This window comes from Diospyros lotus, chromosome 2 (assembly GCF_014633365.1).
Source record: "Diospyros lotus cultivar Yz01 chromosome 2, ASM1463336v1, whole genome shotgun sequence".
Classification (NCBI taxonomy): Eukaryota; Viridiplantae; Streptophyta; class Magnoliopsida; order Ericales; family Ebenaceae; genus Diospyros; species Diospyros lotus.
The window spans coordinates 30,518,262-30,535,779 of record NC_068339.1 but is presented as its reverse complement, the minus strand read 5'-3'; the positions used below and the strand labels follow the sequence as shown (position 1 = coordinate 30,535,779).

Below are 17,518 nucleotides of genomic sequence, written 5' to 3'. Positions count from 1 at the left end.
TGGATTTTGGAGGTTACACAAATTGTGTTTGTATTAAATATTTATAGCAAAAATCCTTATTATCTAGCTTTAGCTAGCCTTTAGGTTTGATCATTTGCTTCCGTTTGTAAGGATTTTCATAATGCCATGTGGGATATTAACTTGTATTTAGTATCATCATATAGTTGAAAAGTGGGGTGTTACACATCTCCTCCCAAACCACGACCCTGTCATTCAAAGAAGTGCACAAATCGCTCTCAAGGGCCTATAGGGTCCTCTATAGAAAAGGCTACCTCTATCACCTTTTGGGTTAACGAGAGTTCATCAGTGGGGTCATTCTCTCTCATATAGGCTTCCAGATGAGCAACTCGATCACAAACAACTTCATTTCCACCAGCCATTGATTTCTCCTGCTCCTTTGTACTGCACTGAACCTTGTGCTTTGATACCAACTTATCACAGATTAGCCTCGAATTCTGATTAGCAACCTTGTGATGGCTCTAAGTTTGCCCACTTAGATCAACCAACAACACTATGGGATTTATGCATAATATAAATAGAAGTACACACAAAGAATACGGGAAAATTCCCAACTTTATATTCAGATATGAGAATATAAGGAATAGCCTGGGCTTTGCTCTCCCAAAAAGTTACCAAAATTGCCCATCTAGCCACACATATAGGGTGCACAATTACAAGTGGTTATGCCCCATAACCATCCCTTCAGACCCACAATGGTCGAATGCACCATGTGGGAAAATCGTATGCTGGGTCGCATGGCTCGCCTGGCCGACACCTGTTGCAACTGCCTCGGTTGTCTGCACATGTAGGGCCTTTGAGAGCGTGCATCATGCAGGAGTGCCTCACATATTGCGGGAGTACGCGGGTTGTGCCTGCGCGGGTGTTGTAATAGTTCCCGCCTATTGGCCTTGCCTCCTACCAAGGCTACGCAAATTGCCCCTGTGTCCCCCACATCTCGGCCAACTCATCCAGCCAGCGTGTCCCACGTTTCTCAGCCTATGTAGCTGGCCCGTGGCATCTGTCCCACTCAGTCAAGTCCAGGTGCATTCATGCGAGCCAACCATGCCAACCGTTACTTCGTGTGTGGGCGCCTCAGCCATCAAGGCCCATTCTCTCACACATTGTCGCATGTTTGCTCCAATCCCTCACCTACTTGCTGCCACCTTGGCATGATTGCCCTGTGCCATTTTACACTTGAGCCTGTCATCCACCCATATCTTGCCATGACACGCCACCCCCATGCCACGATGCTTAATTGGAGTAGGGCAACTTCCGGTGAGTTTGCCAGAGACATCACAGTTATATACTTTGGTTCTTTCCTTGTAGCTGGGTGTTGAAAAACTCTAGCCATTGGATTTTGCTATAATAGTGATAAACCATTAACGGGCATCTTCATTTTACATCTTTTTAAATTTATTACTTAAATATATATACATATAAAATATTTTTTATAATCTATATTGCATACATATATTTTAATATTTGTAAAAAAAGATAATGGTTGAAAATTAATTAAATATATAATGAGGTTACTTTTGTCTATTAATGATTTTTTTTTTTTTTATTTTTTGCTTCTTCTTTTGTTATACAGAAGTTTGAGTTCCTATTTCTATTGTGTTGTTACCGGAATACAACAATTAACATTTAGTTATTTCAAAAAAACTTAGTGAACAATCGGTAGAACCAGAGGCACCAGTAGATTCTCTAGCTAAAATTCGCCATCACCAAGAAGAGAGCTGGATCTGTTATTTGGGAGATTTGTTGAGGAACCAAAACAATGAGGAATATTGTGATGATCGAGGGAATTATTCATCTTAGAAATGGATCTACAAGGCAGGAAGCAGTTAAGAGGCACATAAGGATCTCTCATGCACTGGCCCTCCGATGGTTAAAGTCAAATGAGGTCGAGATCACAATGTTGTATAAGATGTAGTAGTTTTCTATGAAGATGTTGTGCAGGGAGAAATGGAGAGAGAATAAGGTGTATAGTGGTTGGGAGAGATGCTCGCTACCACTTGTTTGCTTGTCGTTTCTAGCATATACTTTTTTATGCTTACTTGTCCCCAAAAAGTTGAGGGCTCGATGGCTATTTATAGGCATCGAACATAACAGGGACACATGACATACATGTGCGAGGGTGCAATTGTAATACCCAAGATTTTTATGAAACTCGTGTGTTTGAGGTAGTAGGATATATCCAAGGAATCATAAGAATTCAAGGATAAAAATACAATTTCAGAGAGATTCGGGAAAAGATGAGATTTCTTAAAAATATTGGAAAGCTATTTAGGGGTCGATAAAAGATGCAAGAAACCTCTTCTTAAGGAAATTTGGGATTAAAATAAGGAACCAAATGAATAGCCAAAGTCTTGAAAGACCCAGGGGTCAAAGTGCAAATATACAAAAGTTTGGGTCAAAGTGTAATTTTTGAAACCCAAAATGAACTCATTAGAGGAATGAACTGGCCAAACTTACCATTGGAGGTAATCATGAAGCCTCATAAATGAGGCATTTGGTGGCATGGCATGTGGTGCAAAATGGTTGGCTAGAAAGTTCTATAAATAAGGCCTTGGGGAAAGATTATAAAGCAATTCAAGAGGATTAAAGCGAGGGTAGGCTGATTTGAGGAGATAATTTTGTTCTTTAGGGAGAGTGGAGTACTCTGAAAAAAAGAGGGAAGGTTTTCATCAAGGAACGAGGGAGATATCAGGTTTGCTAGAGTTTCGAAGCACTCGCTAGAATCTGGGTTCAAGTCATTAGAAAACAACAAGGTAAGTTTAATTTAAGCTTATAATTGGGTAGAGGGAAGAGAGAGGAAGCCATAGGAACAAACGGGGGTCGAATTGAAGTTAAAATGAGTGCGAAAATGGCAAAAAATTGAGGCTGGTCGTCATCGCTAAAGAAGACGATTAGCAAGTGTAGTGCACACACCAACCCTGCCTACACGTGTGGGTGTATGAGATCTTCTTTTAGTGGTGCGTGAAGGTGTGTGCACACTCTTTTTTACCTGCAAATTTACAACAAAATAAATTAGATTATTCCTTACAACCATATGTAAAAATATTTGATGTTTAGGTTACAGAAACTCATGTTTTCTATAGAAAACCCAACCCGACAACTGTGAACAGTAACTTCTAAAAGTAAACAAACAAGGTGAGTGGTTCTTGCATGGTTTTTATTTCATCTTGATTATTCTTGGTTTCGTTTGTGTATGGTTTGTGGCTCACATCTCATGTTTCCTTTATTCCGAGCATATCCTTTCTATTTTGCGCACAACTCAGCATTTTCTAGCTAGTCGGTGGGTCATTAGGGTGATCGTTCCCATGAGTGTGGGGCCGAGGAGCGATCACGTGCCCCTGAATGTGGAGCTGGAGTTTGACATGATGACTGGCAGGGATAATGGCAAGTCATCATGTGTGGTCAGGCTTATGCGATGAGGCCAAAAAGCAAACACATGCCCATGAGCATGGGGCTGGAGTTTGAACATGATGGCCGGCAGGGATGATGGTAACAAAGGAGGTGATTTCATGACATAGAGCATATTGCATTTTGCACACACTAATTTCTTTTCTGAACTAGGTATGCCTTCTCTTCTTCACTCTCGTGTTCATTTCCTCAATGCGGGCTAACGAATCATGGTCAACCAACTCCCAATGTCGACATAAATTTTTAGGAATTTTTCAAGTGATTTTGAAGTAGTTTAGAGAACTAGAAGTCAGTGTAATAAGCTGAATCCACTTAAGGGAGTACCTTAGAACTCAGATACTTAGAAAAATGACATGATATTGACGAGCGTCTCGAGACGAGATTTATGACGTTAAAAGAAATTAAAACGGAGACAGTTTTTGGTATAGCTTTGATATAACCCTGAAAATCAAATGATTGTAAGGGAATTTTAGGAAGTCAACGGAACCCTAAAGGGGTTCAATTTTATGTAAGGATCAACCATGAAGTGGTTTCGAGGTGAAACAAAGGTCTTGTGAGGTCACTAGGATAAAAACATACTTATCGAGTAAGGCTTGAGTTATTAATTTTGAATTTAAAGTATCTTGATGAAACTTAATTTAATGCTTGAAGGTGTAATTGAAATTAAAGAAATAGCCAAATGAAATGAAGAAGAATTTGGGGTTTAATGTATTATTTTTCTTATTAAAATCATAATATAATAGGTATATATATTAATATATATGTGCATGTGTGTGGGTGAAGGCTAAGTCTTCTTGGTGAATAGAGATAAGTTTCATAATTATATGGTATATAATATATATATATATACACACACACACAAGAGTTGAGGCTAAGGTGCTTCATGGTCAAGGGTGTTACAGCAATATATTATGTGTATATGCATGGATGCCAAGGCAGTTGGAGGCTATAAATTGAGAGCATTTGGGAGTAATTGGAGGGGGGACATAGAAAGAGAGAAGAGGGATCATGAGAGAGAGAGAGAGCATCAGCAGCAGTGGGCGACGGTTGTGCTTAGGCAGGTGTGCCTAACAGGAAGAAGGAAAAGGAATAAGAAGGGAGAAAAATTTGGAAAGGTTTCTGATAGATTCTAGAAAATTTTGAAAATTAATTTGGGGCTAGAGGAGCCTGCCAAAGCCAGAAAAATTATTCAGGCATGCGTTTTGAGGTCAAGGCACTTGTATCGAGAAAGCCCAAGAGGCTAAGTTAAAGTGAGTAGTTCTATCAGAAAATTGATTTTGTTGCATATGAGTAGTTCTACCGAAAAAATTGGTTTTGTTACATGTGAGAGTTCTTACCCCAAACTTGATTTATTGTGAGTGTTCTTACTTAAAAACTTGATTTTATTGAGTGGTTCTACTGAAAAAAAATTGGTTTTGTTGCATGTGAATGGTTATTTTCATGTGGATGGTTTATCCAAAGTGGTTATTTACATGTGCATTTAATTTTGTGCTTTAAATTATATACATGAAAATGTTGATTTTAAATGATGCATCGAATCATGGTATGTGACATTGGCATGTTTATGTGTTATCCATGTGGGATGTGAGATGTCAACTTGTGTTGTGGCACTCGAGTGATAGCACTAGGGAAGCATGCTAAGGAATAAGGCTCATTTGTGGCGGGAGCTGAGAGTGGATACTACCTCGGCAGGCCCACAAGTGGTAAGGCTAAGAGTGGACACCAAGCCAAGTTTTTTTTGAGCAATAGCATTTTTTCTGAGGTGGACGTGGATTCCAAGGGTTAGTGTTGATTCTCTTGTGGCCAGGGTTAGTATTGACGTGGTCTGAAATCCTTTTGAGGGGGAGCGTAATGCCTGACATGATAGTGGGGTGATACCCTGGTTCATGCATTGAGGTGGTCCCTCTAAAGTAGGATTGTGTTATGCCAATGTATTAATGTGGTTATGTTGTATTCAGAGAGATTGCTCTTTCTCCGTGGTATGGGTTAAATGCTATGTAGGGTTCTCTTGGACAGGGATAGGTCGGGATATGTCGGTTTGTATCATAATTTTGCATATATTCATGAAAATGTTTTTAAACTCTCATTTAGATGATTTAACATTTAATTTGGACTATGTCCCTAAAATATTTAAATGTTTCAAGTGAAAGCAGTGGCGCCAAGGAAAAGGAGGTTATCGAGATATAATCATTGATTACATTGAAGACCTTTAGTATATATTTTGATTATGTTTAAGGTGTTTGATCGTGTTGCTAAGGGATTAATTTTTATATATTTTGTTTTGAATATGTCATGTCAAATAATGGTACGATTTCTATATTATGAATAAAAGAATTACGATTATGTATCATTTGAGGTTTCAATTTTATTTTCGTTGATATGATGATATTACCTGTCTTAACTTATTAATTATTAAGTTTGATATGTTGAGAAGTTAGAATTGAGATTGTCGAGATTTGATTTATGTTGAATGTATGTTGAAAAAAAATATATTTTCAAAATCTTAAGTTAACGCATGCTTGCGAAAAGCGGAGTGTTACATATTACATGTTACTAATTTTATTGTTAAAAATATTATTTATTAATTAACTAAATATCGATAACAATATTAGAAATGTTTGCCAATGATCTGGTCAAATCATAAAAGTGATTCCATTCCACACCAATAAAAATTCCTTCACCCATCAATATTCGAAAGCGTTTCTTTAACGCTTCGTTTTTTCAGGCTTTACAGAGGCGTGGTCAGTTAGAGGGCGAATGGACTGGGAAGGGATGGGATTGTCAGGTCAGACGTTTCTTTCACGCTTCCTTTCATCAAAATTAATAAACCTAGAAAACAGCGAAGACTCCTTCCTATAGAAGAAACAGAGAGAGAGAGAGAGAGAGAAAGAGAGAGAGGTGTGGTCAGTTGAGGGCGAATGGGATGGGCGATCGCCTTACACGGTGGCGCCGGTGACATCCCTCTAGATCTGCCACCGGAGCGCCGAGAGCCTAGAGAGGCAGCCCTTCGTCAATGCCTAGATATCGGAGTCGCAGCTCTCAAAGCCAAACGAGCTCCTCTGGATGTCGTCGAGCTTGTGGTAACACTCATAACTCTCTCTCTCTCTCTCTCTCTCAAAGAAGAAAGTACACAAATAAGCACAATGATTGCAACTGTCGCCGAGGTTGCTTAATTAAATTACAAAAGAGCTGGCTGTGTTTAGAGCTTATGGAAGAGTGGAGATAAATATTTTTCCCCTTCCGTGTTTGGCCTAAAGGTGGAGTAACAACAACAATCACAAGTTTTAATCCGGTCAGGTGGGGTTGGTAACATGAATTTTAGACCTCTAATTATCTCTATCCATGGCTATCTATATTCCCTTTAAGGCCAGAGGTGGATTTACATGGGGGCACATGCCTTCACTGATGTATATGTGCTTCCGTTTCTACACAGGAGAACGAGAGAAGAAACTTTCTTGTTGGTTTGAAGAGAACACATATATAGATTCACCTTTTCAATTTTTCAGTGTAAACTTTTCACTGAAATGGTTAGTTCTTCTTCATCGAAAGGAATCAAAAGTTGCAGGACAATAAGTGTGATTTGACCCATGAGCTTCGAGACCCACAAAGTGTTGGGAATAGAGAAATTTGTTGCAATTTTAGTAGTGTTGGTTACTGATTTTTATGTCTATCACAAAGAATGAAAAAATGGAATGGAAAATATGCACGTAATCCCCGTAATGCTACCAATTCTTTTTTCAAATTATGAGTATAATAATATATTCACTTCTTTTGTGATTGGGGCTGTCTTTATATCTAGTGTTGTAAACTTGAAAGGAAGTAGTTTTCTTTAAATTTGTCAATTGTAGAATTATAATTGTAAAACAATTTTTAAGCTATAAAAATGATGAAAATGAAAAAAAAGTCCTAGTAGTACGCTGTGGTGTAGTATATTTGTAGTACTTGATTTGATGGTGAGAGAGAGGGAGAAAGTTAAAATAATTGAGGAATGACTGAGTGAGAGTATTAAATATTTATTTAATTTTTATTTTTTATTATAGTTTTAAACTTATTGATAATATTTTATTAGTTTGGAAAGTAAAGATATGAGATTGTTTCAAAAATCATTTTTTAGATAATTGAAAATTCAGAATTAAAAAATAAATTTATTTGTAATAAGTTTTTTAATTAATATAAATTTTTTCATTTTATAAAAATACATTTCAGCCTGTTCCCAATCTTGCTATTGAACTGTAAGCCTCTCTTCTTTTCCAATTCGATATTTCAGTGAGATTTTCTAAACCATTGATAATTTCACATATATGAATCGTTCTCCCACTATATAAAATTTTTGGATCTGCCCTGTAAAAGGCCATATGGACTAAAGGTGGAAAAGGAAAAAATAAAAAATAAAAAGAGGATACAATAGGAAACTTATTTATTCTTCATTTTCACTGTTCTTTCTTTTCACTTGGCACCCTCCTCTATACCTTTTGTTTTCCCCCCTTACCTTTTGAGATAAAAGAAGGGACAAATGTTTTCCCTTCTTTTTCTTCTCTTTCTGTTTGCAAAATTAATCCTAGGAATTTCACTTTCTATGCAATTCTGTCCCAGTTTCCTTCCCTTCATATTTTTCTTCCTTAGTTCCCTAACAAGAGCTAAATTATGTGGTGAGAAACATATATTTAGTGATTGGTGTTATTTATCCCTTCTGTCGCTGCCTTTTTCTGTCCTAGTTATTTTTTTACAGTGTATAAATTAGACAAACATATATCTTTATTCCCCTCCCTCTTCGCTAATTGTATATTATATCCATTTGGAGATATAATCAAAATCATGAAGCACAATGAAATGGTTTTGCAGATCAAGAAAGTGTATTTCCTTTGGCCATCCAAATGGATGGTTAAAGTTATAGTTCCCATTTTTTTTTCTTTTCTTTTTCCTTTAATGATACTTTATTGAATCTGGATTATGCAGGTACGTGAACTGGAGAACTGCCCGCACTTCAATGCTGGTAGGGGGTCTGTCCTAACCAGCCAAGGCACGGTTGAAATGGAGGCCTGCATAATGGATAACACAAAGAAATGTGGAGCTGTTTCTGGTCTTACAAATGTAATGAATGCCATATCTCTAGCTAGGCTGGTTATGGAGAAAACTCCTCACATATATCTTGCATTTGAAGGTGCAGAGGCATTTGCAAGGGAACAAGTTAGTGAAAAGTTTATATCATTTTTTATTTTTATTTTTTTTCCCACCCGTGTTTATTTGATATTAATTTAATTAATCTATTTCTCACGATAAAGAAACCAACTCAATCAAAACTTTCTCCCAACTACTTAGGAACGGCCACATAGATTATTTTCTTCATTCTTCTATTAAGGGTCATAAATTTGGTATTTATTCTTGATATTATGAAATTAAATTATATAAGTTTGTATTCCATCAACGTCCCATGTGTTATTTTTTTAGTAGTGCCTGCATTTCATCCATAACTGCTACCTTCCACCTTGAGTCATATAGAGCATAGTATATATCCCTAGGAACCTTGATCTCATCAATGCTAATAGTTAATGCCCTTAATTGTGGAGACAATTTTGAATATATCAAATGATTAGAAATAGGGTACATTGCACATGATCTCACCCCTTTTCAAAGAGCTATTGTATGTCCAAATCATCAAGCTCGATAGGTACCTCTTCCTCAATGTCATTCATTAGACTTGACTCTGGATTTGACAATGGACCTTGCTAAGAATTACAAGGCCTTCTAGAATAAACCAAGATTGGTTTTTCAAGAACCTATTCTCTCCCTTGATTGGTCACATAGGTTTGGGTAGGAATGGTGATTGTTTCAGTTGTTTCAGATTCAATTTCAGCTTGCCATGATAGATGAGAAGTAGATATTGATATAGGCAAAGATATAGTAGGATCCCAATATTGCTCTGTACTAGATATATCCCCCTGCATAGAGATATTGGGTTAGAAGGGTTGGTGTTCAAGGAAATGAGACATCACATGAAACAAGGAATTTTTGGGTGTTAGGACGATAACACTTGTATTCTTGTTGGGTAGGTGAATAGCTAACGAACACGCATTTGAGGAATTTAGCCTCAAGCTTGGAGTCGAAAGGATGATTATTGTGAACAAAAACAATACACCTAGAGATTTTTGGAGGAAGAGAATTAAGAATCCTAGTGTGAGGGTAGAAATCAAGGCACTCAAAGTAGTTCAAGATGCAAGGGCTTTGGAAGGAAGCCGATTAATGAGATAGGAGCCTATAAGTATTGCTTCCCCCCAATATGAATTTGGAACATAACTAGTGAATGTCATAGAAAGGGCAGTTTCAAGAAGATGGCAATTTTTTTGTTTTGACACTCCATTTTGTTGAGGATTGTAAGGGCAAGAACTTTGGTGAATTATTTCTTGTTCAGCTAGATAATGGTTGAACTCATTTGAGAAATACTTTTGACCATTATTTGAACGAAGAACATGGATTGAGGATTAAAACACATTAAGCACCATTTTATGAAATCTTCTGAAGATTGCATTGGCTTCAAATTTTTCTTTCATAAGAAAGATCCAACAAGTCTATGAAAGTGATAAACAACGAGTATCGGTTAGGCTATGTATTCTTGCCGGTCCCTAGATGTCACTATGGATAAAATGGTTTGGAAGGTTTGTAAGAGTGTACAAGGTGTGGTTTTCTAGATTGTTTAGTAAGAATACATTGCTCACAATGAAAAGAAATTTGTCCTTTATTGATGAAGAGATGAGGATACAATGCTTTAAGATAATTGAAACTAGGATGCCCTAAACGCTTATGCCATAGCATAATTTTAGAATTTGAAATAGTAGAAAAAGATCTATTTTGTAACCTAAATCTAGAGAGATTGCAAAATCCTAAAATATAGTAAAGGCCATTCTTCTCCTCAGTACTGCCAATTGTCTTCCTCGAAGATAGCTCTTGAAATTTATAGTGAGTAGGAAAAAATGTCACCATACAATTCATGTCTCTGGTTAACTTACTCACAGATAATAAATTACATTTCAATTTTGGCCCATGTAAAGTAGATTCCAAGACTAACTCTGCCAAATAAACTAATCCTTGCCCTATAGCTGGAGATACTGAACCATCAACCATTGAGACTGTTATATCCCAATCACATGCCTCATGGGTCAATAAGGCATTTATTAAACCTGTCATATGGTCTGAGGCACCTATATCTACAATCCAAAAGTTTGTAGCAAGTTTTTGAGAAAGTAAAGACTGTTTTGGAGTACTTTGTTTGGCAAGAGATGTTGTTGGTTTAGGAGTCTCTGTAAGATCAAATGTTTTTGGTTACTTCGTCTAATTTAGTAACTGATACAAAAGTTTCCAATTGATTTGCAAATAAAGTTAGATTGGTGGACTTCTCAGTTTCTAAATCTGCCACATAGGCGGATTGAGTTGATTTCCTTTGACTTTTAGGTTTTCAATTTGTTGGTTTACCATGGATTTTCTAGCAGGTTTCTCTTGTATGATATGGCTTGTTGTAGTGATCACACCACTATTTGTCTTTTTGGGACTCACCACGTGGTAAGGACAGTCTTCATTTTTGTGGTAACAAGAGTTGAATTTTGAGAACTGACATCGTTGTTAGAATGCATGGATGGATTTAGCATTACTTTCTTTCAACTTTCCTCTCACTTGACTTCTGCAAAGACTTCTCGAATGGATGGAAAAGGTTTAGCTCCAAGTAGTCTGCCTTGAACTTCATCCAAGTCAGTGTTGGGACCATAGAGAAAGTCAAAGACGTGTTCTTTTTCCAACATCTTATTATACTTTACCCCATCCTCGGGGCATTTCAAATTAATCTTAAAGAACAGATCCATTTCTTGCCACAACTTAGTCAAAACATTGTAATACTCAGTGACTGAGAGATTACCTTGTCTTGTTGTCCGAATTGCAGATTTTCTCGCAAAGCATTATGCTATATTCTTCATATCAAAGTTAATTTCCTGCATAGCTTCCCAAATTTCTTTAGCCATTTTACAAGAAGTTAAGAACAAACGTCCTCCAGTGTGTTGTTTTCTCACGTTGAACTTGAACCTCCCACTATTGCCACTCTTTCTATCTCAAGTGTGCCTACTTATTTCTTGTACCAGCTCTGCCAGTCGCATGCTTGTGCATCCAACTTGGCTGCCTTATACTCAACTAGGGAAAAGCATTGAGCACCTTATACCAACTTAGACCTTACCACATCTTCCTGGGGCTCCTTTTTCCCCATAAGAACCCTTGGAAAACCTTTAATAGGCCATCTTTTATTATGTTTGACATTGGCCTGGTTAAGGCTCCTCAATCATCTAACCTGATCTGGATTGAGTTGTTGTGATGTTTATGAGCAAGATAGTGTCACTTCATTATCAATCAAGAGGTAATATGCACATGCTAATGCTGGATTTGCCTGGAGTTCATGACATGTCTTCTGGAGTGAAATGTCGTGAAGAGAGGAATAGAAAAATGAAAGTTCAAGACCGACAATTTTTTTAGAGAAAGAATAATATTTGTGTTTTAATTTCCATTGTAAAGCCTTTTGTCTTGCTCTATTGATGTTGTTGTTTTTACTATGAATTCTTTGGATATGATCACTATTTTCTAAGGCATGTTAACATTTCTTTTTTGTTTTCTTCTAATTCTGGTTGATTGGAATCTAGGGAGTTGAAACTATGGATCAAAGCCATTTCATTACCCTAGAAAATATTGAGAGACTAAAGCAAGCAAAAGAAAGCAACAGAGTTCAGGTATGCCCATGCTTATTATGTTATTTTCTCATCAAGCTTAGAGTTACAACCTTGGACATATATTTCAGCTTGTTTTGTTATATTATCTGTATCACTTGATTACTATTGCAAAATTATTTGGCTTCTGTTAACTTGTATACAAGTTGAACTTTTTCAACTTGACTTGTTACTGAATGCAATCTATTCAGATATTATAAACTTATTATTAATGTCCTATGTAGTTTCTGCTTGGTTCATTTTTTACATTAGTTGTTTAGTTGGGTATATGTGATGTTCTGCCTTAGAATATTTATTTCACAATTCAAACTGGCATGAAAAATATTCAACTAGATGACAGTTGAAGTGGCATATAACCTTCAAGAAGACAAACTACTTTCCTTCCAAATTAAATTACTCAATGTTCTATGTGAACCACTTGCATGTTTTTAGGACAAATTACACCCGGACCCCTATGGTTTGGGTTGTTTGTGTGGAGACACTCTAGTACTTTATAAATGACTTTGGACGTCCCTATAGTTTAGTTTTTGGTGCAGACACACTTATTACTAACATTGTTATTTAAGCTTAAATTAAATTAACTAAATATTTATTAAGTTTAATAAAAAAATTAAGCCAAAATGAAAAAAAAAAAAAAAAAAAATATCATCTGTTGGAGGATAACACTGGCAATGGGTTGTAGTCGGCAATCAGAACCTGTCGGCACTGAGTTCTTGAGTGAACTGACCATTGTTGATGGGTTCTAAACCCATCATGAGCGTTGCGTGAAATTGGTATGATATAAGGAGGGAAGTTGAAGAAGAATGAGATAAATTAAAGAAGAAACACAGAATTTTAGGAGAAACAAAGAAGAAGAAGAAGAAGAAGAAGAAGAAGAAGAAGAAGAAGAAGAAGAAGAAGAAGAAGAAGAAGAATTTTCATTTCATTTTTCCATAACCTCCAAAGTTGAATTACAAGGATTTATGTTCATAACTGTTGCCAATTACAACTGATTAGAAACTAATTCTCAACAACAATTAACTAACTCAACTAATTCTTGCCACATGTCACCAGGTGATTAAGCTTCTTTAGTGCTTCAAGTCTTTTAACAACCTTCCAACTCAGCTTCCTAATAGTCTCCCAACTCAGCTCCGTGTAAGATCCACAACTCTTGACTCATCATTCAACGCATTCATTAAGCTAAAATCATATCATGGTGTGAAAGGAAAATAAGAGAAAGAAAGTTGGGACATTAGTGATTGGGGAAAAAAATTGGCACAAAATTGGTGCAATCAAGCGAGCGAAAGGAGCCTCATAGCAATGAGAGAAATCTCCCTAGGGTATCTGGAGAGAGAGAGACAACACAGTTGATTCATCTTCTTCCTGATTCATTAATGCTACTTCTTCATCGCTAGGTTGTTGATTTGTCTTCTTCCCCAATTTGATATTGCTATTGCTTGTTCTTCATCATCGCCATTTGTTGATTCGTCTGCTTCCTCAATTTGTTGTTGTTGTTGTTACTTCTTCGTCTTTAAGTGTTGCCTTGCGATGAAAACACAATCCATGACATTCCTCTTCTTCCCTAATTTCTTTGCCGCCTTGTCATCTTTCCTCTGTGTGTGTTCTAGCAACACTCTTGATGGGTTCCTGCCGAAACATGTAGTCAACGAGTTCCAATGGCCAGCTAGATTCTCCCATTGCGACAATAATTTTTTTTGTCTTTCCAAATTTTGTTTTTATTTTAGTTTTAATTGAATTTAATAAATATTTAATTGATTTAATTTAGTTTAATTTGGGCTTAAGTAATAGTGTAGTAATGGAGGGGGAGTTTGCGCAAAAACACTAAACCATCGGGACTTCCAAAGTCATTTTTAAGGCATGAGGTTTTTTTTTTTTTTTTTGCAAATGATCCAAACCACAATAGGTCTAAGTGCAATTTATCTTTTTTTATTTATTATTTTTGAATTTTAAATCCAAAGAAATATTAGCCATTATACGTATTACTTTTTGTATAATCTTCAAAATGCGATAAGATTGATCTTGAGTGAAACTATTTTTTCCTTTATGTTGATTACTTTGATTTTACTTGATCTCACACATCTATCTCCTAATCTATGCATGTGATTAGTATTTTATATCAACTGTCTTCGATTAGTTCTTTCTCAAGTTTGAATTGTGTAAACCACCTCTTGGCAAAGCAAGGGGTAAGGTTGTGTGCCATGATTACCCTCCCTTAACCTTTGCAAAGCAGGGAACTTTGTGCATTTGAGATGCCCTTTAATTCTTTTTTTTTATGGCTCTACAATCACTGGATGCTTGAATTCTAGGTTTAGAAAAGCATAAAACATGTTAACTCATAAATGGTCTAAAATGAAAATGGATTTTATATTATAATGCTGGAATTACTAGACATAAGTAATGCATGGGGGAAAAAAGCTCAAGGAAGTCGAATTGGTTGAGATTGAAAGAATGAACTCATAGTTGTAGATTGATGTAAGGAAGGGAGGGAGGGATTTTTAAATTTGAACTTGGATTTTGCAACTTGTTGATGCATACCTTGGGCCACATCTTTGCACACTGGTAAGAAATCCCATAGGCACCCATATGTAATTATTCTCTCGTTTATGGATGTTAGACTTAACATGTAAGTGCTTCCTTGTGTTCAAATCTTTGGGTAAACTAAAAATGATGGTCCTTTGTGTGTGTGTGATAACTATATCATTGGAATAAAATGTTGGCTTTCCAAGATCAATGGCACCACACACTCAAGAGAGGGGTTGAATTGGGTGTTTTAAAAATTTACTTGAAATTTGAAAATCTTTGCTTGAAATAAGGTTTTAGTGAGTTAAAACAGAAAATGTAAAATCACAAATGAAAGACTTGAAAGATATAAAGTAAGAATGAAAGATGACACGAGATTTATACTAATTTGACTCAACCTACTCTACTACGTTAGCTTCTCACTACGGATTTCCAAATCCACTAAAACCTCCTATTTTACCAAGTAGGCACTTTAGTATAAACTGCTAGGAAATACAACACAACAATAATAACATATCCAGTCTTTATCTCACTATGTGGGGTCGGCTACATGAATTCTAGACTTCTATGTATTTTTGTCTTTTGTCATATTTTCATTTAGGTGCATACACTTCATATCAAATTTTAATGTCTCTCCCAAAGTCTTCTTGGATCTGACTCTACTTTTTTTTGACTAATTGTTCTATTTCATCAACTCTCTTCATAGGAGTGTCTCTTGGTCTTCTTCTCACATGACTAAACCATCTTAGTCTAGTCTCTCTCATCTTCTCCTCGATTGGTACTACTCCTACCTTATTGCGAATAATCTCATTTTTAATTTTCTCTCATCTTCTATGTATCTTCTCCTCGATTTGGTTCATCTCAGGATCAAACTCTCCCATCAAAAATCTTTCTCATTCTAACCTGAGTCGAAGTATTTTGGACCCTTCCATATCAGTAAAAATGTATTAAATCACTTTTACTGGAAAAAAAATTTTAAGCTAGTGGTTGAACAGGAGCTAAATTATCAGGATTCTTATTTATTCATAACTTGCAGTGGACAAAATTCTTAAATTTGAAAGATGTTTCCAATTTGCTTTTAAAAGTCTAACAATGTAACAACACAACTATATTACTATTTACTTTACTAAGTTTGGCATTCTCCTCTTCTTTCCACCATAAAGCCAATTGCAGTATGTTTTAATCTTTGCTTCTTTGTTTTTTCTTTTGAGAAAATATTGAAATACTTGCTGTAGATACGCATGTAATGCTGATCTTATAATTAGGGGAATAATAATTTGAACATAAAGCTGGCAAGCTGGCTGCTACTTTTTGTGATTAATTCTTGTTGGTTGGAAGAAATGTGTCAAGAATTCAGTAATCATGCATTTGTGCTTGCCGAAACTTGTTTCTACTTATAAAGCACCTTCACGGTACTTTGATAGCATGGACGAGGCTAGTTACTCTTTATTATCAACTGTATAGGTAGATTATACACAGCCTATCCTGAAAGAAACCATTGTAGCTGATGGGGAAAGCCAAGTGGGGACTGTTGGTTGTGTGGCTGTTGATGTCCATGGAAATTTAGCTGCTGCAACTTCTACCGGTGGATTAGTGAACAAGATGGTGGGAAGGATTGGAGACACACCCATCATTGGCGCAGGGACATACGCCAATAGCTTTTGTGCTGTCTCTGCCACGGGAAAAGGTGAAGCAATAATACGAGCTACTGTTGCACGTGACGTGGCTGCTCTGATGGAGTACAAGGGGCTTTCGCTGCAGGAAGCAGCGGCTTATGTTGTAGAAAAGTGCACCTCAAAGGGCACAACTGGCTTGGTTGCTGTGTCTTGTACTGGAGAAATAACCATGCAGTTCAACACGACAGGCATGTTCAGAGCTTGTGCTACAGAAGATGGACATTCAGAAATTGCAATATGGCCTTCTCTGTCAAGTTAATCTCACTGTTTGTCGACTTGATCAGCTTGTTGAGTCTTGGATGTTACAATATTGTGGTAAAAGAACAGACAATAAGGACCCAAAATACTAAAATTGAACAATATGGGTTGTCTGTAAGATTAGCCTAAATCATGAGGGTGCTCGGTTGAATGTGTAATTTCTTCTTTTGGCTTCTGTGATAATTTTTTTTGTGATATCAAATGGACCTCCCCAAAATATAATATTGATGTGGCCGATTTTCCACCTCTTGCGGTCTCGCTGCAACACCCGCTGTCCAATGAGTTTGTCTACCCTATCCAAGTGTAATTCCTGCGTTATGTATGCCAAAGGGCATACAGTTGAAAGAGATTCTTTTTATTAAATCAAAATGCTTTTTCAAATTCAAGCTTCTTCAAAGCATATATATTCTCTTTGGGGTGGGGATGGATTTTTTTATTGAATAATTATTAATTTTATATACTTATTATATAATCTGACGGGCTTGGCTATTCCCAAACGATGATTTAACAGTGCATTAGGTCTTTTAAGTTGACAATGTCAATATTATAAATAGTACTCTTCTATATATAAAATTTAGCAACATTTTCTAATTTAAAGATGTTATGTGTAGTAAATCTGGCTTGTGTACTCGGGTCAATCCACTCATAATGGGTTGAGTCTAGCCCAAATTCGGATCTAACTCCAAATTCAGATCCAGACTCGAATTTGAATCTGCAATCGTTGTGTGCAGTTGCAGAGTTGTTCTCCATTTTCTCATATGGTGGAAGTGGGCAGTTTACTTGCGCAAGCAAAAAAACAACATATAGCAAAAAATTGTATGAAGAAAGGAGAAAAAAATGGGTTTGAAGAAATTACTCTAAAAAACAATTATGAGAATTCTC

The 17,518-nt window shown here is 36.4% G+C and overlaps 1 protein-coding gene across 1 annotated transcript; it reads left to right on the top strand.

Moving 5' to 3' along the window:
• Positions 1-6,185: 6,185 nt before the first annotated feature.
• On the top strand, positions 6,186-16,811 carry LOC127795022 (isoaspartyl peptidase/L-asparaginase 1). The gene is made up of 4 exons (XM_052326421.1): positions 6,186-6,506; positions 8,383-8,613; positions 12,099-12,185; positions 16,167-16,811. Exons 1-4 carry the CDS (start codon positions 6,345-6,347, stop codon positions 16,635-16,637), a joined length of 951 nt encoding a protein of 316 aa, XP_052182381.1. The 5' UTR covers positions 6,186-6,344; the 3' UTR covers positions 16,638-16,811.
• The last annotated feature ends 707 nt before the right edge of the window (positions 16,812-17,518 follow it).